Here is a 23754-nt window from a genome sequence, read left to right as displayed (position 1 = left end):
AACACAGAAAAGCCACAGATAAACACTGAGTTTGGCCACTGCTTCCTCTGTGGCTAATGAAAGACCCTTACGTCAGGTCTGGTGTGCAGCTTCACCTCTGCTTTACTTTCCTGGCTTTTCTTTTAAAGCATGTGGATGAGGATGTAAACTGTGAGAGCAAAACAAACACTTTAACATCTGCTTTAATCCACCACTGATGCAGGAAATCCTTTTTTAAAGGCGTTAACATGAAAGAAAGTGAACATACGATTTGTAAAATAAAAGCTGTGAAAAAACTATTTCAGGTTGAAAGAGTTGATCTGATGCAGCTGAAAATAAGAAAGCTAAAACTTGAACAGAAACATGCAAAATTTCAGGAACTAACAGAACTGGTCTTGTTTTAAGCTCAATCATCATTCAATACTTCATTTATTTAGGAAATTACCATGGCTGTAGAGCTTTCCCAACCTCGAAATTGTCCCTTTTATCCTTTAATTTCAGCCTTTGCATGAAAAATGCCAAAATTAATTGTTTTTACCCAACATCTCTCTGCACCCACACGCAACCACACATACATGCAAACGCTCACTTCCTCTTCATATCGAGAAGAACACGGTGTACCTAAAATTAGATGAGACAAACACTGACATGCTAACAGACACGCAAGACTTCCATTTAGCTGCACTGCGGTTTTCACTGAATGACACGAGATTGGATATGAAGACGTATGTTTAAATGTAACTAACCACATTTTAAAATATACTTTACTTCTATCTTTATTTCAGTGACTACATTAAAGTTACAACTGTAGCTAAATAGTTGCTTTTCAGATTTCAGATTTTTTGATAATGTGAAAATCAAATATAGATGAAACTTTCCAAAACATATAAAGCAATTAAAAATAAACCTCAAACAAACACAGAATCTGCAAGGATGACAGATGAGGAAGGAAAAGTTATGAGCCTGCATGCAGCTGCAGTTGGAGAGACCTCTACTGGTGAAACTGTTATCAGAAATATGGTCTGATGTTGAGCTCCTGCAGGATTTTGAAGCGAGAAATATTAATTTACTACTACCTACAACAACATGCAACACTTATACACAACTCTCAAGTGATTACTGTGATTATGCAGCTTGTAACGCAAAAAATAAAAAATACTTACCTCAAGAGGAAGTTATATATTACATGTGTCAATTTACTTTGATCAAACCAATAGACATTAGAATTAAGGAATGAGCTAGATATTAGTAAAAACTAGAACATTTCTTCTGGGGAAATTCTGAAAGGGCCACAGGGGCTACTGCCGGTGTGTGTACACTATGATGAGATTCTTCAGAGATTTCAAACAATTAATACTAGTGATGTAATGATACTATTTCATATACAAGCAGCAAACCTACAACAAGCATTCATTTTCGAGTATTTATTTATACAGCAACCTATGCCCTTTCAACCTCAAAATGTGTGTGTGTGTGTGTGTGTGTGTGTGTGTGTGTGTGTGAAACATGTGTATCTGGAGGAGTGAGCGCGCGTGCGTGTAACTAAAATCACATGAAGTTACCTCTGTGTGTGTGTGTGTGTAGCGTGTGTAGCATGTGTATCTAGAGGAGTATGCACGCTTACGCGCGCGTGTGTAACTAAAATCACATAAAGTTACGTGTGTGTGTGTGTGTGTGTGTGTGTGTGTGTGTGTGTGTGTGTGTGAAGCATGTGTATCTGGACGAGCATGCGCGCATGCGTGTATCTGTAATCACATTAAGTTACCTGTCTGTCTGTCTGTCTGTCTGTCTGGTTCTCGCTTTCTGCGAGGGATGGATGAAGGGATGAAAGGCTTTGGGGTCGACCAATCAGAGCAGAGCAATCAACGCAATTAACTGCAGCTCCCGGAACAGTGACAGCAGCCAGAGGTGAACAGACTGGAATTTCTGGCATTTTTGGCAAAACCATAATACCCATCATTGATCCGACTTCAGTTTGAGTGTCCCGAGTTCTTCCGAAACAGCACATATATTTTTTGTGAAGAAAAATGAAGAAATTGCTTTGTAAGAGCGATCTGAAAAACTGTTAAATATGCTTTTCTACGGAAATCTTCCCGCGTTTTTAATATGGGAGCCAATGAGGCTGTTGGTGGCGCATCTATGCATCCTACGCCCAAACTATAATTGACAGCTTTACCAGAGGATTGTGAGTGAGAAGACAAATTTTCCAACGTTTCTATGTATAAATTATTTCTGTAGAGTGGAATTTGTGGCCTGGAGCGCAGTTTTCAAATTTATTTTTTGACAATTTTTTCTCTCCCTCTACACTCTGCGCAATGATGTCATAATTTCTGACACAAACATTCCATGCAATACACACCCATTATAATCTCAGAATTTCTCCAAAAATGATCATGGTCATTGAACAGGGATTGATAAAAAACTATATGACCTATCCAAACGTGGATTAATACACCAATACACAAGACTGGTCTACTGTTTAAAGTTTCAATGTAGTCTCTAGGTGAAGTAATGCCGGAGAAGCAGACGTTTGAAAATCTCCAATTGTTCTTTTTCGCTAATTTTTCCCCCCTAAAAAGTGAAAAATTTAAGTCTTTTTTAGTATGCAAACTGTCTTTAGAGTACTACTAAAAATTAGACCTGTTATGCCCCGAAATAAAGTCACCAACTTCCCCAAGTTCAAGTGTCTACATGTCATTGTTATGTTTGTATAAAATATTTGTTACTCAGTGTTACTCTTTGTATTACTCTACAATGACATACACCATGTGAAATAAAGTTCTCCCTACATTCAACCTGACAAATATACAACATGGAGATTAAATAATAGGAAAAGGCCATATTTCAATTTGCAAGTAAGAGAAAAATACCGGCCCTGTCCTTAATGGTTTTTAAAAGCTGCTTCATATTTGAGCTTTTTAAATGTATAGATAATACAATCAACTTTAGTGATACCTTAAAAAAAAAAAAAAAAAAAAACCCCAACAGTATTACAATGGTTTCCAATAACCAGAATTACCTTACCAGAAAAAAAACACCACAATTTCTGTAAATGATGGACAATAAAAGTGAAAGTTCAGTACTTCTGAAATGAAAAAATAATATTTACTGTATTTTAAATTGTAAAGAGATGTCCCTTTAATATTTCTAAAGTTTTTAAGTGACTAATAATTTATGGTGCTTGTTATTTATGTTATTCTGCTGAACTCTCATTACATGTCATTTTTGCAATTCTCTAACAAGTATATTTAAATGCAGAATAAACTAATCCCAGCCTACTACATTTACTAAACTCTGCACTTTTACCTAATCTATATCCACCAGAGGGCAGCAAACACCAACAAATACTTTCTCAATTATGTGATTCCACAATAAAGTTTATTGTGATTTAATTAAATGTGTTGCATGCACCAGAAATAACCCCTGAAATAATTTATATACAGTACAATAACCTGCAACACGTACAAGTGTTTTTTTCTTCACACTGTGTTCCTCTTTACATCATGCATTTACAATCTCATGATTAACGTTCGTAACTTCAAGGCACACAAACATAATGATTGAGTCGTTCAGCATTTATCTCACAAAGATACCTTACTTAAATTCACAAGTTTTGCTTTTCTGCTCCTTTAAATGATTTTATCCATCTGTTCGTGTTGCTGTTGTTGCGGCACATTTGGTTTTTAAGATGATCCCGAGAACCAGAGAGGGTGAAGACAAATCGTTACCAGAAGCGGACCGGTCTGCTGGGCTGGGTCTATGGCACTTCTTCCAGCTGTATGTGAAGGAAGGAGTAGATTCTCCTCTCACTCATCTGTTTGTTGAATTCTTTCCATCAACTTCTTTCCTCATCAGGTGGTCCACGTTAACCTCCAGTGCTCAGTTTATTCTGTAGCCAGAGGAGAGAAAAGGGGTCAAATGTTACCAACAGTAAATTAAAAAAAAGATTGTGAGAGGTTACAAGTAATTCTGGTTTTCAAAAGGACAAAATCAGTTTATATTTGTGGAGTCTTACCTTCTTGGCGTTGTCCACACACTGCATGTAGGCCGAGGCGATACTCGAGCAGGACAGAGTCTGTCCAGTGTTTTCTTTGTAGCATTTTAAAATCTGACCCTGCAGGTCACCGCACACAGGCTGGATGTTGTAACGTCTGCAAGAGAGAAAGAGACATGCAAATATCAAACAAACATCATGCTGTTCTGGTAGCTAAAACCACCATATTTGTAAAACATGCAAATTAGCCCATTTTCTTAGGCAAAAGAAATGACTGGATGCTATTTTTACTCAACCGTAGATCAAAAGATGTCAGGTGCTCTTAAAAAGCAGAGGAAAACAAGAAAAGGATATTCCAGACACGCTAAAATATAGAATAAATAACAAGAAGGAAGGAAATAATTAAAGTCTTGAATAAATAAAAAAGCCATCATATTTCATCAACTGCAGGTCTTCAACATGTTGGCTCCCCCCCCCCCCGTTTATCTATTATCTAATTGATAAACTTGTCTCTTAATAATAAATGTCAAGTCCCTTTGTCTTTGTACCATGTGTCACTACTAAACTTTAAAAACATTTGTATTAAACTAAGACTGCATCATTAAGAAAGTTTTTCATTTTTCCATATGATTTTTGCATTTATACAAACAGAGACATTAACTTACGCAAATCGGTTGTGAGTCTCTTCTTTGCCCTTTTGATAGCTCTCAGCAGTCACTTTGTAAAACTCAGTGCACTGTCAGAGAGGTAAAAACACCACAAGTTACCATCAAATATCTATGAAATATTCAGAGCTTTTTTCGCTGAAAACAGCCGAGTGCTGCGGCTGAAAATGACACGATGAGAGCAGTGAGAGTGAACTAAAAAAGTACCTTTTGGGACAGCTAAAACTATGAGCTCAAGCTCAATATAAATCTCTGTGAAGCTGCAGATCATCACCACCAGGGACCCCATTACCAGGGTTATTGCATCCTTCCAAAAGTCAAATTAAAGCATTTCTCAAAGCTGCATTTTCAAGATTTTCCAGCACCTTACAGCCGTGATAAATACCATATTTATATATGGTACATAAAATACAGTAAAATACAGTATACTGATTATTTCACTTCCTCATCGCATTAAATTAAAGGGTTATTAGGCTATAAACAAACAAAGCATGTTTCATGACAGCATTCTCCAGAAGGGTGACAAAGTTAAGGAAAACACAACAAATCTTACTTTGAAAAAAAAAAAAAAAAAAAAAAAAGTGTCATCCGTTTTTCAGTAGACTTTACCTAAATTCCCATTCAAGCACCACATTAAAATGAATTGTTTCAAGGGCTTAACATTTAACATTGTTTTCATGGATAAACCTAAAATTTAACAAAGTTTTCAGGTGCTTTAATGTAACTTTAGCTTAAATGAGATGTGAGGATGACGAATAATCAGAAGGTTTCTTTACCTTTGCTTCAAGTTTTGTGATGTGTTCCTTATAGAGAGTGTCTCGTTTCTTCAGCTCTTTCTCCTTCTCCTCCAGCTGATGAGCCTGAGAGAGTTTAAAATGTTTATAGTGGCATCATCACGCCTCTAAAACAGTTATAGTCATGCAAATAAACATTTTACTGTTTGATATTTTGTAGACCGTGATACACAGAATTTCCACGTTTTTAAATGACTTTTTTTTTGTCTCATCATGATAGAAATAAAGAGCAATGACACAGCAGCTGTTCAAAGTGCAGTTAGAGCAGAATGGAAGTGAAAAAGTGAGTCATGCACGTATAAATTCTCTCCCGTCTTACCTTCAGCTCCATCCGCTGAAACAACACAAGAGGGCAAGAAAGAAAAAGGGGCACAATAAGAGGAAAGATTTTCACATTTTACAAGCGAGATCCTGACACGTGTGCAGATCGTGTTTTTTTCTTCCTGTACTTACATAAAGCTGCACCATGAGATGCTCGTCCTCGGTCTTCATTCGCTCCTTCATGATGGACTCCGTCAGGTTCTCCACGAAAGCACCCTTCTCCGCCTCCAGCGTCCTCTTCACCTGCGCCTCCACCTGAGCCTGAGCGGCTGCCTGGGCCTCTAGATGAGCCTGAAACCTCATCTCCTCCAGCCTGCGCACAGATCATGTTTTATAACGCTTTCTATTTGTAGTGATGCTTTCCTTCATACATTTTTATAAAAAATCAGAACATAAATTGATCAAATTTGTTGTTTTTAATGATCAAAATGTCTTACTGTAGCTGCAGCTCCTTCCTCCTCTGGTTGATCTCCTCCTCCAGACTCATCTTCATCTCCCCTTTAATCTTCTCCCTCAACTCTTCCTCTACCACTTCAGGAGAAACAGGGGGGGCTGTAAACATGTTAAATTGGTTAGAAATTGGATTATTTCAAACTGATTTTCTAAATCTTTATCGTGTTGATCAACTCACCTGCTGCAGGTGGTGCCACTGAGGCGACAGCAGGTACTTCATCTTCAAGAACAGGGGGCAGAGACATGATCATGGCGGGCTCCTCAGAAGGTGGAGCTAGAGCAGGCGGAGATGGAGCCACAGGCTCGACCAGGGGTTCATCACTTAAAGGTGCATGAGTGGGAACGACGGCAAGCTCCACGCAGAGACAGGGGGCCACGGGCTCCTCAAAAACAGGCTCTGGGGGAGGAGCTGGTGCTGCAACGGGCTCTGGAGCAGGAGAGGGTGCTGCAACGGGCTCTGGAGCAGGAGAGGGTGCTGCAACGGGCTCTGGAGCAGGAGACGGTGCTGCAACCGGCTCTAGAACCGGAGCGGGTGCTGCAACCGGCTCTAGAACCGGATCGGGTGCTGCAACGAGCTCTGAAGCAAGAGCAAGGGCTGCAACAGGCTCTGGAGGAGGAGCGGATGCTGCAAAGGGCTCTGGAGGAGGAGCGGGTGCTGCAACGGGCTCTGGAGGAGGAGCAGGTGCTGCAACGGGCTCTGGAGGAGGAGGGGGTGCTGCAACGGGCTCTGGAGCAAGAGCGGGTGCTGCAACGGGCTCTGGAGCAAGAGTGGGTGCTGCAACGGGCTCTGGTGGAGGAGCGGGTGCTGCAACGGGCTCTAGAGGAGGAGCGGGTGCTGCAACGGGCTCTAGAGGAGGAGCGGGTGCTGCTACCAGCTCTAGAACAGGAGCGGGTGCTGCAATGGGCTCCAGAGCAGCAGAAGGTGCCATCAGCTCTGGAGGTGGTGGAAGTTCACATGGCAGAGGCAGGTCGAGAGCTGGAGCCACGACTGGAGGCCGTACTTCTTCTACTGCAGCAGGTGGAACTGCAGCCTCAAAAAGAGTTGTTTCCACTTGTGGCGGTAAAACTTCAACTGGAGCTAAATCAACAGGACAGGGTGGAGTAATTGGTTCAACTGGTGCAGATTCAACCATGGGTGGAGGCTGGATCGTTTCCACTGGTAGTGCAGCCAGGGCAACAGATTCAAGAGGCTCAACAGAGGAAGCTACAGCTGCAGGTTCAAGAATAGGCGTTTCAGAGAGCAGAGGTGAAGCTGGTGGTTCAGGTGGAGCAACAGCCGATTCAACAGGTGGAGGGAGGACAACTGGTTCTGCTATCGGCGGTGTAGATATGGTTTCTGGAGGTGGGATGAAGGATTCAACAGGAGGTAGAACTACTGGCTCCACTACAGCCGGTGGGGGTGGAGGAGGAGACTGAAGCTCCACAGGGGCTTCTACTTGTGGAGAAGGTGCAGATGGAGGAGGAGGAGGGGCCGAGACAACAGGGTCGGTCAGAGGTGGAGTTTGCGGCGGTGCTGCGGGCTCCACAGAGGTAGGAGGCAGGGAGTGAAACTTTACAGGAGGAGGAGGAACGAGTTTTACAGGAGCAGCAGGTTCCACTGATGGAGCTTCATGAAGAGGAGGGGGAGGCAGGATGAATTCAGGTGGAGGCGTCAGAAGAGGTAGTAAATGTTCAACAGAGGGGGTGGGAACAGGAGTGGATGTTTGTGTTTCAGGTGAGTGTGATGGAGGACTTCCATTCTGTGCGGGTGGAGGACGGACGACCTTTGAAGGCTGTTTCATCCGCTGGATCACTTTGTCTGACAGCTAAAGAGAAACAAGAGAAATCATTATTAATGAGCATTTCTTCTTAATGGAATTTGTTTTTCTTTCAAGTGCATCCCATCTCTGTTCATTTTGGTTATGGTCATTTATTTCTTTGGGCCGTAAGGCCTGAAAATCCTGTTTTCTCAGCTTTTTTTAGCCCAGTTTCCTACTTTTGTATTGTGTAAATTAGTAGTAACACCTCGTGTTTTGATGTGATTGCACTCTTCGTGGTGGCCTGTCTGTCTTCCTTTTCTTGTTTAAGTATTTTTTCGAACCATATCAGAGATCTGATGGCCATGATCACAAATGTAACTTGCAACATTAGATGTGAAATTATTACATAGACCGAAACTCAGTAAAATTATCTTCTTGCTAGGTTATTTTTATGATTAATTTTCTGAACTATAACTCTATAAACTCTATAACTCAAAAATCGTTAGCATCACTTTATTTATTTCATGATCTAATATTAATTACTGTGAGATCAAGTTAATGTTTGTAACTCTGAGTACTGAGTTGATAACATATTCTCACAATTACAAGATTTAAGTTTTTTCTTGACCTCATTAACCATTAAGAACTAATATTCGCTCTCAACGTCTAAACCATTATGGAAGAGAAGCCCTTTAAAGTTCTGAGGAAAAAACAGAAACATTTAAAAGACATTAACATATATTTATTTTACGCTAAAATGTTCAAGGGAGCATTATCTCTGTGATTTACAAGTTATTCTGCCCAGCACCTATTCATCATCCAGATATCATTCCAGATTGCTTTTGTAAACAGTTTTTTATTTTTTATTACAAAAAAAACAGAAACTGACTGAAAGCTCCAGAACAGCTAATGAATACAGTTTGAGGTGAGATTAAAGGGTAAAGAACAGTTTTAAAAGCCTGACATGATACAATAAACTGACTTTTAGCATTGTCACGTTCCGTCTTATTCATATTGTGTATTTTAATATTTTTTCTTACTCGTATTTTATAATATTGTTATATAGTATATTTACCTTGCACAATTTACATTTTCAGCATCATAGCATTTCTATATATTTTCTCATATACTTAGTAAATAATAGTAAATATTTTATTGCATCTATAAGTGAGCTACTACTGCTTTTTATTGTACTTATACAATGCTTTGTTTTAGTTGTTTTTGCTTGTTTTGTTTTTATTGTTGGTCTGTCCTGCCATGTACAGCACTTTGTATCAGCTGACGCTGTCTTAAAGGACTATAAATAAAGTTGATTTTGATTTGATTTATACAATGACAATAAAGATATCTCATCCTTTTCTTATTTAAATATCGGGAAACAATGATAAACTGTTTTATAATAATAATGGATTCATTCTTTAATGAACTACCACACATTACTGTTGTTGCAGGGTAAAATTAAACCCTGTTGTGGCTGCATGGGAAAAGTTGACTTGATGTTGCATGAGGTCACCGATAGTGGTCGGTAAACAAAGGTCGCAGGTTGATGATTGCCTTTAAAAAATACATACCTAGAGGATTCTTAAAATATTTCATGCATAGATCTAAATCTCCTTTACAAATATTGTTTTTGACAGATTTAAAAAAAATTTCATAAATTAACTGTAGTTGCGTTCAATATCTTAATTGATTATCAGAGCAAAAGGATCATTTTCTTCTCAAGTTTTTCTCTGGAAATGTGACCACCACCATGTTCTTTCTATATTTAACAACAGCAGGAGCAGAGCAGAGTGTCGTAAAGAAACTGAAAACAAACATGAGGGCGAGATCAATACTTATTGATTATATATCAGAGAATTAAAGCAGCAGATAATACAGGGTTGCACTTGACAAATTAACACGCATGCCCTGTGCAGCCATGCTGTCTTTCTATTCAAACATTGAGCATTGAACCTTGTGTTTGAATACTTTCTTCACATCCATGCATGATCCCCCGAGCCTCCACTCACCCGAATGCCCTTCACAAAAGTAACTCCTCCGCCTTCACCATCCTCCTGAGAGAGGTGACTCGGGCTGTTTCCCCCCATCCACACACCCGCGGCTGCAGCTTCTGTCAGGACTTAAGTGAAAATGTTTAATCCACACAGCGTGGACCAGCTCTCAGTGAAATCAACTCCACACACAGCTGCAACAATCTGCCCTTCTCACCGCCGGAGCCAGCACCAGCCGCTGCTATTGGACAAAGCTGAACAACGCCTCTCTGGATTGGTCGACTCATCTTAAAGCCAATGAAATGTAAAGAACATTGTGTCCCAGTCAAACAAAAATATGTATAACTAACAAAAAATACATTGTACTTTTTTACCAGAAGTAGGTGAAGTTCTCAGATGATTTACCCAATTAGAAATACTCAAGTGAAAATATACATTAAGTACAAAAAGTATCCAGAATACATATAGAAAAGTTATTTATATTATTGTGTCATAATTATTATAAGGCATGTTTATCTATGAGACGAGACATGCACTGGTTCCTTTTCATTTATAAATTCTTGATAGGCAACATGCCACAATAAATACCTCAGCACTATTACGCTGGTCACATAGTAATTATCCAACACACTCTAGTGATTGCTTAATGTTCAATTTTTCCTGGACAAATACTGAATTTGAAAAACTTTCCAATATTGGCCAGTTTAAAACTATGATAACCAATAACTCTGCCTTTCACTGTAACTGTTTTTAATGTTTTTCAAGTGTTCTATCTGTGCTGTTTTGTTTTCTCTGTGCTCTCAACATCATTGTAAATGAGGGGTTTCCCTCAATGATTCCTCCGGAAATAAATAAAGGATGAATGAAAAAATTGTGTGTATCACTTACATTTTGTAGCTGATAAAAATAACATTTTAATCACTTTATTTTCTGCTGGTAGCTTAAGCTATAATAATTTTGTAGCTGATAATAATAATAATTTTAACCACTTAAACACCTTAATATGTAATTATACTATAACAATTTTATTAATTATATTTGGTATTAATAAACTGAATCTGTAAAGTAGCTGTAAGAAATGTAAAGGAGTAAAAATAAAAATAATTCCTTCAGAAACATAGTAAAGTAGAAGTATAACAGAGCGAGGGAAATCACAATATTGTGATAACCGTGATATTTAAATCATGAAATATCGTGATCATGTAATTAATGCACATATATTACATATTGTGTAAAAACCCTACTGTCTCTTAGAGCCATTCCCTTTTTTCTGTTCCCACTTAATGTAGTAATTTGTTGGACTGTCTCCACCTCTCTACACTCACATTTTGAGTGCAATAACTTGTCAAAAAAAGAGACAAAATTCACAATAAACAATGTTAAAGATTAGTTTGAATGATAAAATTATTATATATTTCAATGTCTCTAGATATGACGATATTGCTAATGTGACTTATTTTGGCCATGTTAATCATGTTGTGAAGGGATACAATGAAGCCCTAAAAATTGCATAAAAATAGAAATATTCAAGTAAAATACCCACAGTACCTACCAAAGTACAGTACTTGAGGAAATAGTACTTGGTTACTTTCCACTGCTTCTATAAAAACATTAATTTCTTGTTATGACAAATTATTCGACCTTGCAGCTGCAGAGACGCTTTAAACTACTGTATATTAGTAGCCAGGTTGACATTTTATTTTCAGTGCGCAGGGAGTGTAAGGGCTTACTGTTTTATACAATGTGATGTTTCTGGTTAACAAATACTGGTCCAATACACCTGAGACAGTTTGACACATGAGGGGAAAAAATACAGCAAATACATGATCTCTACAATTTCATTCAGCATCACATCACTCTGTTCACTGTAAACCCACTGATTAAGGGTTTATATGGAGTCATGTTAGAAAATAAATATTCAAATAACATTACAGACAAAAAATTGCACCCTGATTTTACATCTATGAATGCTAATGAGGTACTTATATTAAGAATAGGGCTGGTGATGATCTACATTCTATTTATTCATGTTTTTTTATAAACATGTTATTGTTAGGCAGCGCCCTCTCGTGGCCGTAGTAAATATGATGGAAGCCAAGGAGGAAGTGACATTATAAAGTGTGAAGAACAACAAAGTTCACTTAGGGCGAGTGGGTCATACAAACACAAACTTTGATCCAGTAGACCGCTGTTCATGTTCATGTCCACAGTGAAACCAAAAGTCAACATTATTACCAAAGTCATAAATGTATGTTAACTTCTGTTAAAGTAGTTTTGCTTCCTAAACTAAACCAAGATTTGTTGCCTAAACTTAACTGAAACTGTGACCGTTTGACAACGTTAACCACTTATTTAAAATGGCGATCATGTCACCTAGTGTCTCATGTCAATCGCCTGCTATTGGTGAGGTCACTGATTTAGGAAATGCTCCTGTGGTTTAATTAAAAACACAGCCCTGCTGCTGTGGATACTCATCAGTGCAACAATTGTGTAAGAAACAACAGCTGAAAATAGTCTAATTTAACCAATTGATTGTTTGCTCTATAAAAGATCAGAAAAAAAACAGATTAAAGCCTGAAAAAACATCAATTTACTCTAATCTAACATATTTTTTCCCCTATGAGAAGCTTAAGGTAATAAATGCTTGGAATATTGTTTTGAAACGGATGTATATTATTAATTTGTAATTCATTTGAAGTTGTGTTCATGGCCACTTGTTGAATTTACAGTGAACTTTCTCAGATTTTCTCTTTGTCACTGCAGTGCTTTCAACATCACTTAGCTCATTCTAGGCGTTAAATGATAATCGCATTACGGCGCTGTCAATGTAGAGGGAAGTGCATTTACTACCCACACTGCTGTGACACAAAGTCAGTTAAAAAGTTAGCAAAGTATCCCTTTCAGTGCAACATTTACTCTCTTTTAGCTCGGTTTTAGTCTCTACCACCAACTCCTGAGTGTTCACCTGCTGGTCGCTGTTTCTGTCTGCTGTTTTAGATACAGACTGACACAATGAAAATATAGAATATCACCAGCCTTATCCTGTAAGTGTTTGTGTGTGTGTGTGTGAGAGAGAGAGAGAGAGAGATTCACTACGGCCTAAACAAAATTAAGTTACTGTATAAAAGCGCTGTAGGATAGTCGACTGAAGTGATCTGTAAGTCCAGCAAAGTGGCTGTTTTTCTACTCGACCATCAGTCCTTTCTTCTTCTTCTTCTTCTTCTTTTTTTTCACTCCTCCTTCTTCTCCTTGACATCAGGTCCACGTAGCGCGGCCTGCATGCTGCTCCACACCTCCGTGTACAGCAGGGTGCCCAGGAAGACCACCGCCGTGCCCACCCAGTGCCATGTGGTGAACGGGTTTTGAAAGTACATGATGGAGAAGATGAGGCTGAGGAACTTCCTCAGGGTCACCACCAGGGTGACGGTCAGAGAGGCGCACTCTGTGGTCAGAATGAAGACACCGCGGATGCACACATACCTGAAAAAACTGGTTAAAGTCTGTGACAAGAGTGTGGGAAAATAAAAAAATAAAAACTGAACTTTTAATGTTCAACTGAATTTCACAAAAAGAAAGCAACAAAAATAATTTGTGCAGCAGAACTTATATTTTTTCTATTATCGTGTGATCTCTTGTGAAGGTTGGTGATAAATATTGATAAATAAATACAAGCCAGTAAACTAAACTTGTTTTAACAGGATACTGTGTGATGACATTGATGAGCAGGTAGAGCCACATTATTGGCAGAGTCACTCCAACCACAGGAACAACTGTAGGAGCTGAGAGAGAGAGAGAGAGAGACACACACACACAGGATGTTTGTTTACTACTGTGAGTAAAGATAGAAAACGTAACCTTTCCTGAAGGAATGGACAGGACTCACTGCTCTGACTGAAGTAGATACAGTGGTTATAGATGTCTGTGCAGAGAAGCAGGAAGCCCGGAAGAGGCAGGCAGTGCTGCAAAAAGACAAAAACAATAAAAAGATCAATAGCTGTTCCCAAGAGAAAGCATTTCCTAAAGCTCGACTGAAGCAGGAATTTCCCCTGAAGATGTTTTTTTTTAATCCTGTGGGAGTGTCCCGCGTGTCAGAGCAGAGAGAAAGCTCACATTGTAGAAGAGAGCTTCCTTGGAGTGTTTGCCGTACTGCTTGTACAACGTCTCCTGGAAAATTCCCATCCTCGCAGACATCAGCAGAGCAAAGGTCAACATGGCGATACCTGCACGGACAGAAATCAGCTCTTGGCGTTAAATCCATGTGTAACACTGCAGTTTATTATCTATCTGTCATAGAGGGACATGCAAGCGAATTAGAACTGAAACCAGTTGATTGTTTAGTCAATGAACAGAGAATTTATCTGCAGTAATTGTGTTGCTCTTTTAAGTCATTAATTAAGCAAAAAACAACAAATATTATTGTTTTTAGCTGCTTTTCTCTCTTTAATGTAATGTTGGACTGGTGGCTGTTTTGATGGAAGTGTTCAGAATTTTAATTTTATATGTCAAATGATAAACTGTTAATTAAAAAATCATCATGAACAAATGAACGGATCGCGGAACTGAACTACTGTTTAAATTGTTAATACTTTTTCATATTTCTTCTTCTTTAAATTGTTAATTCTGTTTTTTTATTGATGCTTTTTCTATTTTTGTGTTATCCATTTCCAGCTGTAATGCTGAGAAGATTTTCCCATTGTGGGACTAATAAAGGAATATCCTATCTATAATAATGACAAAAAAGCCTTTTCCACATGAAATGTCAGTTTACTCACCGATAAGCCAGTGCATGAAGGCATAAAAGCCTTGCTCCTCTGATCCCTCATTGGACACATTCTGCAGAAACCAAAAGACAAAATGGTCAAGGTCAAGATTGCATATTTTCCAAGAGAGCTTCAGTCTTTGAATAATGAACTTACTGCACAAAAAACATACATAAAATACACTTTAGTGATAGTTTAGATGTACTGAAGAGGAGTTGTAAAAGTTACTTATTAATAGTCAGTGAGTCAAAAAAGCAGGCAGGAGTACAGGCATGCAAGCTGGTTTGTTTGTGTTATTTGTGTGACTTTGATGAATCTGAACTGACCGTTAAAAACACAGAAGTCACACAAGAACAGAAACAGGTGAACTGCTAGAGGCAGCAGTACACAATCAACTCCTGTGCTCTGTGAGGTAAAATTACTGCTTTTGTCAAAGGAGTCTGGTGGCTTTGAGGAGAGCATAGATAACGGCTTCACTTGCCCCTGTGTAAATGTAAACAAGGCTGTCTGACAGTAAAGTAAAGCAGTAAAAATAATCTAAATATAGTGTACACTTAAACAGATACTGATTTTTTTCAGAACATTGTATTACTGCATTATATTGGAATGTGTTCTGCAGAGGACTCACCACTTGTTTGGCAGACATGATGGTGCAGATGAAGATACCAGCTGAAATTAAAGCTATAGACAGATATTTACTCGCTGAATACCTGCAGGGCGACAAGAAGTGAAACACAAACAACTACAATCAAACTGCATATTGATACTTTTAAACCCGCAGACATGATTTCATCAGTACAAGCTGTGAGGGAGCAGGTGTACCTTTTCTTCAGGATGATTATTCCCAGTATCATGTTAGCGATTAGTGATCCCTGCAAATAAACGAGACAGGGATCAGACTGAGGCTGATTGAGTGGATGGACGGAGGTGATGTGATGAAGGGAAAATTAAAACAGTCATTACCGATCTGAAGATCATGTGTAACGGCATGGCGATGTTGAAGTTGAGAGCGTAGTTGTTGATCACACTGACTGTGAAGAACATGGTCACCATGATCACATAGTTACTGCAAAAAATAAGGAAAACACAGGTTTGTTTTATAATCAGTTCTACATCTGTTCCTGCAGCAAAAAGTTCAGACCCCATCGTTGAGTTTTTACCTGATAGGGATCGCTGGTTTCTTCCTCCCAAAGTTTGTTTCAAATATGAAACCTTCTAATGCGATGAAAACAAACTGAGCGAAGGTGACGATGTTGCCACATCCTGGAAACTGTCTGGAGTACAAAAAAACAAAAAATATTGTTGAAATAACGATGAAATTGAAAAAAAAAAAAAAAAAAAAACCACTAAAAACAGCACAGCAACAGGTTTATTTGTTACATTTTAATACATTAATAATATAGGTGATAGTTTTAATGTTATTATTGATTTGGGTATGTTGATTTCAGATTTGCAGCTTCAGTCAGTTTAATCTGTTTTAATTTTTTTATTGGATCTTTGCTTTCATTATTGCATCAATGGTTAATTTGGACATATTTCAAGTGCCCTTGTTTGAGCATTCTTTACTTAATTCTCCTACTTTTCTTATTCAAGAAAAAGTACGAATAAGTATTGCAATATTATCTGCTCTGATACTGACCCTGTCACAGTTTTTCAAATAATATTTTCCATGCAAAGATTTGTAGCAGACAGATTGCACATAAAATAGTAATATCATGCTGGATGTTACAGGGACAGTGATGAATGCAAATATAGCATCAAAATGTTTTACTTTCTTTACTGAGATATTATACAAATGGGGGTGTTCTTTGTACTATGTCTGTTTTCTTAAAATTTGATTTAAAAAATGTAATATTTCCTCTTGCTTGTAATGCAATACAGTTAAATATACTGATTCATAACACCTGTATCATAAAGCATATCGTATCGCCAGATTCCTGACAATATAAAAACCCAACATACATACATAATATTATACTATGTATATGTTCATTATATTATATTATACCATGTATCTGTTCATTCTACTATGCAGAACATTGGGATGAATTAAGTTACCTCTGTCTGTTTAATAAAAACACCAGTGTGGAAGTCAGTAAGAGCACTTAATAAACATATACACAACTTCTACAGAAGTACATGAAAACGTTTCTTAAAGACAGTTAGATAAGTACCTAAATAGTTAGTTTCCACCTTTGATAACAAGTTCATATGTCACCTCACAGCTGATTCAATTCATATTTGGATGTAGTAAAAATCACTTGTGCAGTGGGAATACAAAACAAACACAAGTTGGACCTGCTACAGTCTTTATGCAGGGAAGTCGGCAGGAGTTTATTAGCAGTCTAAGTTTGACACTGACCTTACAAGTAGCTCCAGAGACACCACATTGCTACAGCATCCGACAAACACCAGAACAATGGCAAAAGCAGTGCCCATGTCGGTTCACTGGCGACAAAAACTCGGCGAAAAATGTGTCACTTTATAAAGCGTATTTCAGATTGTTGCATATTTGCAAACAAGCAGCGGGTTGTGCTAAATGGGAGATCTTCTGCTTCTCCACAAACTCCTGCTTCAGTTGAACACGTCTGAATCTCAGAATGAAACTCTTCCTTACCGCGTGGGCATATGGGAGTTGTAGTTTCATCTCCAAGTATGGAGGCGAAGTACGCAGTGTGCTTAATGTCCTCTGTATTTAACACATTATGAATTGAATACATATACTGTTTCTGGGCAACAATGTTATGAGTAAATATGTGACAAATAACGAACAGAAAACGTAAATGAATGCTTTAACGGCGCAATAACTGCGCAGTCGTGACGCATATAAACGATCGATCGTTGTACACGCATGCGCAGGTCTGTAGCAGCGTTAAAAAAACATGTGAAAGAGCTCTCACTTTGATCGAATTTCTTGGTAATTAAAACCAAACTGGTGTGGAAAATATAGGCTCAGGAAAGTATACTGTGTTAAAAATTAAGACTGTGGGAACTGTACAGAATAGGCAAAACTATAGAATACAAGTGTTAAGTTAAAAGTAGCGTAAATAAAAGAACGTTGTACCGATGAAACAAATGTACCAACAACAAGTCGTCACTCTGTTAAAATAATCGCCTAACTCAGTTTTTCAAGTTTTGCAGGACACACAAAATACTTGATCAAAAGTGTAACATATGACATTTATTAATAATTTCACTCAAAAAGGATGTATCAAAGGATGGCTATTGGCATAGTAATAACACTGTGTGTAAATTATGTAATTTAAGAGGAATAAATGGCAATTTTTAAACATGCCTTTGTGACTTAAGCAAGATATGGTAACACTTTATTTTGAAGGTGTCTACATAAGTCACACAAGCCTGTCAGAAATATGACATGACAAGTATCATGAGCATTAATGTTACTTCAAAGTGTCATTAATGTTCATAACACATACCATGTCATGTTTATGACACGCTCAAAATAAAGTGTTACCATATCTTGCTTAAGTCACAAAGGCATGTTAAAAAAATGGCCTAAGTCACATTTTATTTTGACTTAGGCATAATAAATCCGCTTAAGTCACACACTTGACATAGGCCATTATCTTAATTATCTTAAAGGGGTAAAATCACATGATCTGATCAACTGAGGATGAAGGCGATTTTACCATAGGTGGCCGGCTTCAGGAGATGATTTAGGCAAACATTTTTTTTTTGACAAAAAGACTGAGGCGATTATTTTTTTATTATAGAAGTGTAACATAGACGATCTTTGTAAAAAAAAAAAGTACGTGCTTGCGTGGCTCCGGACGACGTGGCGTATGGACGTAATGTACCACTAGCGTTGCCTTCACTCTGCTACTGTTGTATCCCATCAGTTAGCGCTAACGGCAGAAAGCAGCCGGTTTGACCCGTTACGAGCTTTGTGTTCTTTTTATAAATCCCACCAGCAGCCGCCAAAATGATCTCCCTCACGGATTCACAAAGTAAGACTGGATTGTGTTGTTTTTCCACGTCGTTATTTGTCTTTGTAGCGTTTCTGTGTGAAAAGTAGCCCGGTTTGTTAGCTGGATGTGTGAGGTTAGCATCTCAAACATCATTGGCTGAGAGCATCGTTACGTCACTTAGCGGCACGTCACGGCGAAGTGTTTTTTAAACGAAGAAATGATTTGTTTATTTTAATATAAAAAACTAAAAACAAACTACGCATTGATAGCCTATAAATGCAAACACTACTTGCTTTTGTGTTTTCTGTTTGTAGGTTATAGCAGTTTGCAATAAAGTTTTGTTATACATCATACATCAATAATTCATTGATTCTACTGGTAATTGAGAATTGAGAATTGGTAATCGTTTTTTTTTTGCTTAGGCGCTAACTTTGAAACTGCAGGCTATTTAAAAAAAAAACAACAAAAAAAAACCTTACACCAACCAACGAAACAATTTGTATCCTTTGCAAACAATTCTTGCAAAACTCTTCAAACACACGAACCCTTGTTGTTTGAATAAGCACACAAAGCACAAACTATGAATTGATCAATGCAAACACTAGATGCCTTTGTGTTTTTCAAATGTGAAAATTATGAATGTGTGGATCCAAACATAACACACTATCAATTCAAAGAAAGTAGTTTTTTTTTCAAAATGTTCTAACACTTCTCAAACAGCAAAAGTGCAGGAGAAAAAACAAGAACGTTTGTGTTAAAAAAAAAGAACAGAAAAAAATATTCTTCATATAACCTTCTGTGGGAATAACACGAGTTTGCCATCTTGCCATCTCTGTCTCTAACTCTATTTTTGTCTGCAGCTCAGCGTTTTAATGGAAATAAAAGTTTCTTTTTCATCGTTTGTTTTGTTTTGTTTTGTTTCTTGCAGAAATTGGGATGGGGCTAACGGGGTTCGGTGTGTTCTTCCTCTTCTTTGGGATGATGCTGTTTTTCGATAAAGCTCTCCTCGCCATTGGAAATGTGAGTTGGTCAATAATACTGTTAGCAGCACACTGTGTGTCAGTAAAACACCTCCCTCGCTTGTGATCTTACTGTGTGTCTCTGCTTGTCGTGCAGGTCCTGTTTGTGTCAGGTCTGTCCTTCGTCATTGGCCTGGAGCGAACGTTCAGATTCTTCTTCCAGAGACACAAAGTAAAAGCCACCAGCTTCTTCCTGGGAGGCGTTTTGGTGGTTCTGATCGGCTGGCCGATCATTGGAATCGTTCTGGAGCTCTACGGTTTCTTCCTCTTATTCAGGTCAGAAAAAACATCTTTGTCATCATTAATTCTGAATCAACATGATTGTTTTTGATTGTTCATCTCATTCTCTCTCTCTTTCTTTTGAACAGGGGATTCTTCCCTGTGGCGGTTGGCTTCATCAGGCGAGTTCCTGTACTGGGCTCTTTGCTCAGTTTACCAGGAATCCGAACAGTAAGCACATTTTTTTAATTTTTATTTATTTATTTATTTATTATTATTAATATAAGCGGCAATAACATCCTATATCTGAGAGTTAGATCCTTAAAAATCACTGTCTTTTCTAGCTGCTGACCCAAACGTTAGGTTGCCAACAGAAACAGTAATACAATAAATTTAGCGTTTTATTATCATGGATGCAACAAACAATTTTTGTTATTACTATTTTTCATTCGGTTTGTAATATGTCAAAAAAAGTAAAAAATGGTGTTCTAATTTCTCACGGCCTGAGGCAATGTTTTCATGTAGCTCATTGTATTTGACAAATGCATCCAAAATCTGAAGATATTCAGTAAAAAATGATAATAATATAAAATACAAACTGGTTTACTACTGGACATGAATTGTATAAGTAATGCAGCCCCTTCAGCAGCTGGAAATTTTACAGTAAATTACTGTTAAATTGAAATTAAATGAAATAAAACATGTCAATTCAGCACCATCTAGTGGAAAAAAGGGGAATTGTTTTTTTTATTATTCAAGCACCAAAAAGTTGCTTTTGTAGTTACTTAAGCTTAATCATAAAATATAATCTGCTAATTGATACATATTAACACCCTTACAGCAAATAAATCAATCTTTTGTCTTATTGTCTTTCAGCTGGTGGATAAAATTGGAGAGAGCAACAACATGGTATAACAGAGGAAGGCTTTTGTATTGGAGGAGAGTTTCAGTATTTATCAGAGTTCCTAATAGTGACTGTATGTTTTGGTCATTGCCACTCCAGAACTGTGAATGAATCCAAACAAAGTGTATCTGTGGATGTTTGACTGACATCATGATGTTTTGTATCTGACTGCCAAGAGATTTTTCTGTTTATTTTAAAAAGCTGGAAGCAGGTCTCCCATTTTGTATCATTCCTGTCTGATATTTATGGACTGATAACTTGGGACCAGTGGATTAACTCGGCGGAGTGTCAGGAGGTCTTTACAGCATCCTCTCCTCCAGATTGCGTGCCTCGACCGTCACGGAGAGCTTTTTTCTGAGGTCCTCAATGAAGCGTTACTGGAATTTTGTACATTGATAAAATAAATAACGTGGAGATAAATGTTAAAGAACTGTTGTGGAGAAGTTGAAGAGGCTTGTTACGGAGATGTTTTACTGTAACTTTTGTAAGTGCATACTTGGAATAAAGTGTGTCTTTTATACGTTTTTGTTAGTCCACATTATTTTCTGTGGACATCAAAGTTCTTTGTGCCACTGAGGATATTTAATTACATCATGTACTAACTCCAATTGCCTGAGGGTACCAGTGTCCTTCTGAACAAAGAGCCTTTGGTTTTCCAACATTTCCATTTCAGTTAAATTATGTCTTAGATACTTACACTGTCGGTTTATTCGTCCTCTAATTTCTGTACTAATATTACAATTCTGGGTAAACACTTGGATCCACCCATTTAACACCACAATGGAGCAGTATTACAAAAAACAAATTGCTAGCAGCTCTAAAGCTTATTAATCAACATATTTACAAAAACCAAGGAGTAAAAACGACAAATTGTGGCTTTACAGGTAGTTTGATCTGTATGATTAACGAGCTAAATAAATGACATGTAGCATGTTCACTGGCAAAGTTTAATGAGGTTAAATACATTTAAAACAAAATGCAATTATTATTGCTACTACCAGTTTTAGTATTACCAAAAAACTTGCAAGTCCAAATGGTGTTTCAGTTTAATTTTCATAATGCATTGAAAATAATAGTAATATTTCAGTAGAATATTCTATGGATGTTGCATTGAGCTTTTAAAGTTTCTAAGTTACATTTTTTAAAATAAATTATATTATTGGTGCTGTAAGCAGGCGCCACATGCACATTTTAAGAGTTTACATTCCCAAAGAAAAGACACAAGAGGAGTGAATCATGGCTACATGTGTGTTGACTCAGCAGAGATAATATTAAGTAAGTTGATAATCTGATCTACAGGAGAATATATATTTGAAAGCAATAGCCGACGGAATGCATGCATTACTGCATTTCAATATTTTAGGTTTTTTAAAGACATTTCCACCATAAATTTCTGCAAATTTGTTTTATCAGAATGCAGAAAATGAGGTTTTTGATGTTCAAACTGTTTTTTAAATGAATGCAACCAATGCCTTGCAATACTTCTCTTGCAGTGGAGGAGAAAAACTAACTTTTGCAGTATGACACACGATGACACGCGACACTTTTTATGGAAAGCATCAACACTTTGACTGACTTGAACTGCTGCCACACTCCACACCCACACACTCCACTGACACCCCTGTCATCACATCTTTCATTCATAAAATCTAAACGGTGTCGTCCTCACGCAGTGACCTCGTGAAGGGACTCTGCTGCTCGTAAGAGTCTGAGAAGTTCATCTCTCTCTCTCTCTCTCTGTGTCTGTGACTAATGAGCAGAGGCAGCTTTAACAACACCTGTCAGCCTCATCAGTGGAACATTACGACAAAGGTATCAGTGACCCTCAGCGATGACGTCATGAAGAGGTGATTGGCACCGTTGTTATAATGTAACAGCAGATTCAGAGGAAACACAAACCATACATTTAGCCTGCAGGAGAACACAACACATACAACTCACGGTAAGCAATTATTATTATTATTATTATTATTGTTATTTATTAGACTACCACTGTTTTTATTATATTTTACGAGGCTATCTCTATTATTATTGTAATAATAATAATAACAACATTTATTAGGCTAGCACTGTTTTCATTATATTTTCTAAGGCTATCTATTATTATTGTAATAATAATAATATTATTATTATTATTATTAATAATAATAATAATATTTATTAGGCTATCACTGTTTTTATTATATTTTCTAAGGCTATCTATTATTATTGTAATAATAATAATAATATTATTATTATTATTAATAATAATAATAATAATAATAATAATATTTATTAGGCTATCACTGTTTTTATTATATTTTCTAAGGCTATCTCTATTGTCATTTTTGTATTATTATTTATTAGACTATTTCTGCGATTATTATTATTACTATCATTATTATAGACTATCGCTATTATAATGTTTTATCTGCTATTACCGTTATTATTATAATTTATAAGGCTATCTCTATTATTATTTTGGTGTTATTATTATTTATTAGACTTTCACTGTTAATATGATTTTTTTTATTATTGTTATTATTGTTTTTATTATACTATTACTGAAAATATAATAAAATACACTTGAAGATATAATAAACATAATACTGTTTCTTACTAAAATATATTGTCTTTTTTATTAATAGGTGGCAGTGGTAGGGAGTTTCTTCTATTCTATTATTATTAGTTGCACTATTAATATCTTTTAATTAAAATCAATGTCTTACAGATTTCAACAATGTCCCTAATAATCACGTTGCTTGTGATGGCGTTGGGTACTCAGTGTTGGACTGCACCGCAGGTGGGTGAAAGCACATTTGTTTTTTTGATGTTTTAACTGAAAATAAAAGAAATGCAATAACAAAATATATTAATGAGATGAACTGTCATCTTATGCTTCATGTTTCAGCGCATTAACTGGACTCCTCAGGCCATCTTATACCTAAAAGGAGCTCGTAAGGAATTTAAAACCCGTAAAAAATACCTGGTTTGTCTTGTAAAGTTAG

General features: G+C 37.2%; 3 protein-coding genes across 3 annotated transcripts; 1 reads left to right on the top strand and 2 right to left on the bottom strand.

The window, feature by feature from the left end:
• Positions 1-3341: 3341 nt before the first annotated feature.
• Positions 3342-10105, bottom strand: LOC131972996 (uncharacterized). Its single transcript, XM_059334832.1, has 9 exons — positions 9955-10105; positions 6385-8011; positions 6191-6305; positions 5886-6066; positions 5752-5766; positions 5415-5498; positions 4639-4709; positions 3995-4130; positions 3342-3868 (listed from the first exon to the last, which is right to left on the bottom strand). Exons 1-9 carry the CDS (start codon positions 10030-10032, stop codon positions 3845-3847), a joined length of 2331 nt encoding a protein of 776 aa, XP_059190815.1. The 5' UTR covers positions 10033-10105; the 3' UTR covers positions 3342-3844.
• Positions 10106-11603: 1498 nt separating this feature from the next.
• On the bottom strand, positions 11604-17608 carry slc35b4 (solute carrier family 35 member B4). Its single transcript, XM_059335153.1, has 10 exons — positions 17059-17608; positions 15857-15970; positions 15660-15762; positions 15519-15568; positions 15325-15406; positions 14709-14769; positions 14047-14156; positions 13820-13895; positions 13640-13715; positions 11604-13416 (listed from the first exon to the last, which is right to left on the bottom strand). Exons 1-10 carry the CDS (start codon positions 17133-17135, stop codon positions 13167-13169), a joined length of 999 nt encoding a protein of 332 aa, XP_059191136.1. The 5' UTR covers positions 17136-17608; the 3' UTR covers positions 11604-13166.
• An 896-nt stretch (positions 17609-18504) lies between these two features.
• LOC131973466 (vesicle transport protein GOT1B) lies at positions 18505-21291 on the top strand. The gene is made up of 5 exons (XM_059335472.1): positions 18505-18664; positions 19554-19645; positions 19742-19920; positions 20013-20094; positions 20740-21291. The coding sequence occupies exons 1-5, from the start codon at positions 18640-18642 to the stop codon at positions 20776-20778; spliced, it is 417 nt and encodes a 138-aa protein (XP_059191455.1). The 5' UTR covers positions 18505-18639; the 3' UTR covers positions 20779-21291.
• Positions 21292-23754: the final 2463 nt, after the last annotated feature.

Source organism: Centropristis striata, chromosome 6 (assembly GCF_030273125.1).
Source record: "Centropristis striata isolate RG_2023a ecotype Rhode Island chromosome 6, C.striata_1.0, whole genome shotgun sequence".
NCBI classification, from domain to species: domain Eukaryota; kingdom Metazoa; phylum Chordata; class Actinopteri; order Perciformes; family Serranidae; genus Centropristis; species Centropristis striata.
This window is presented reverse-complemented; position numbering and strand designations above follow the sequence as displayed.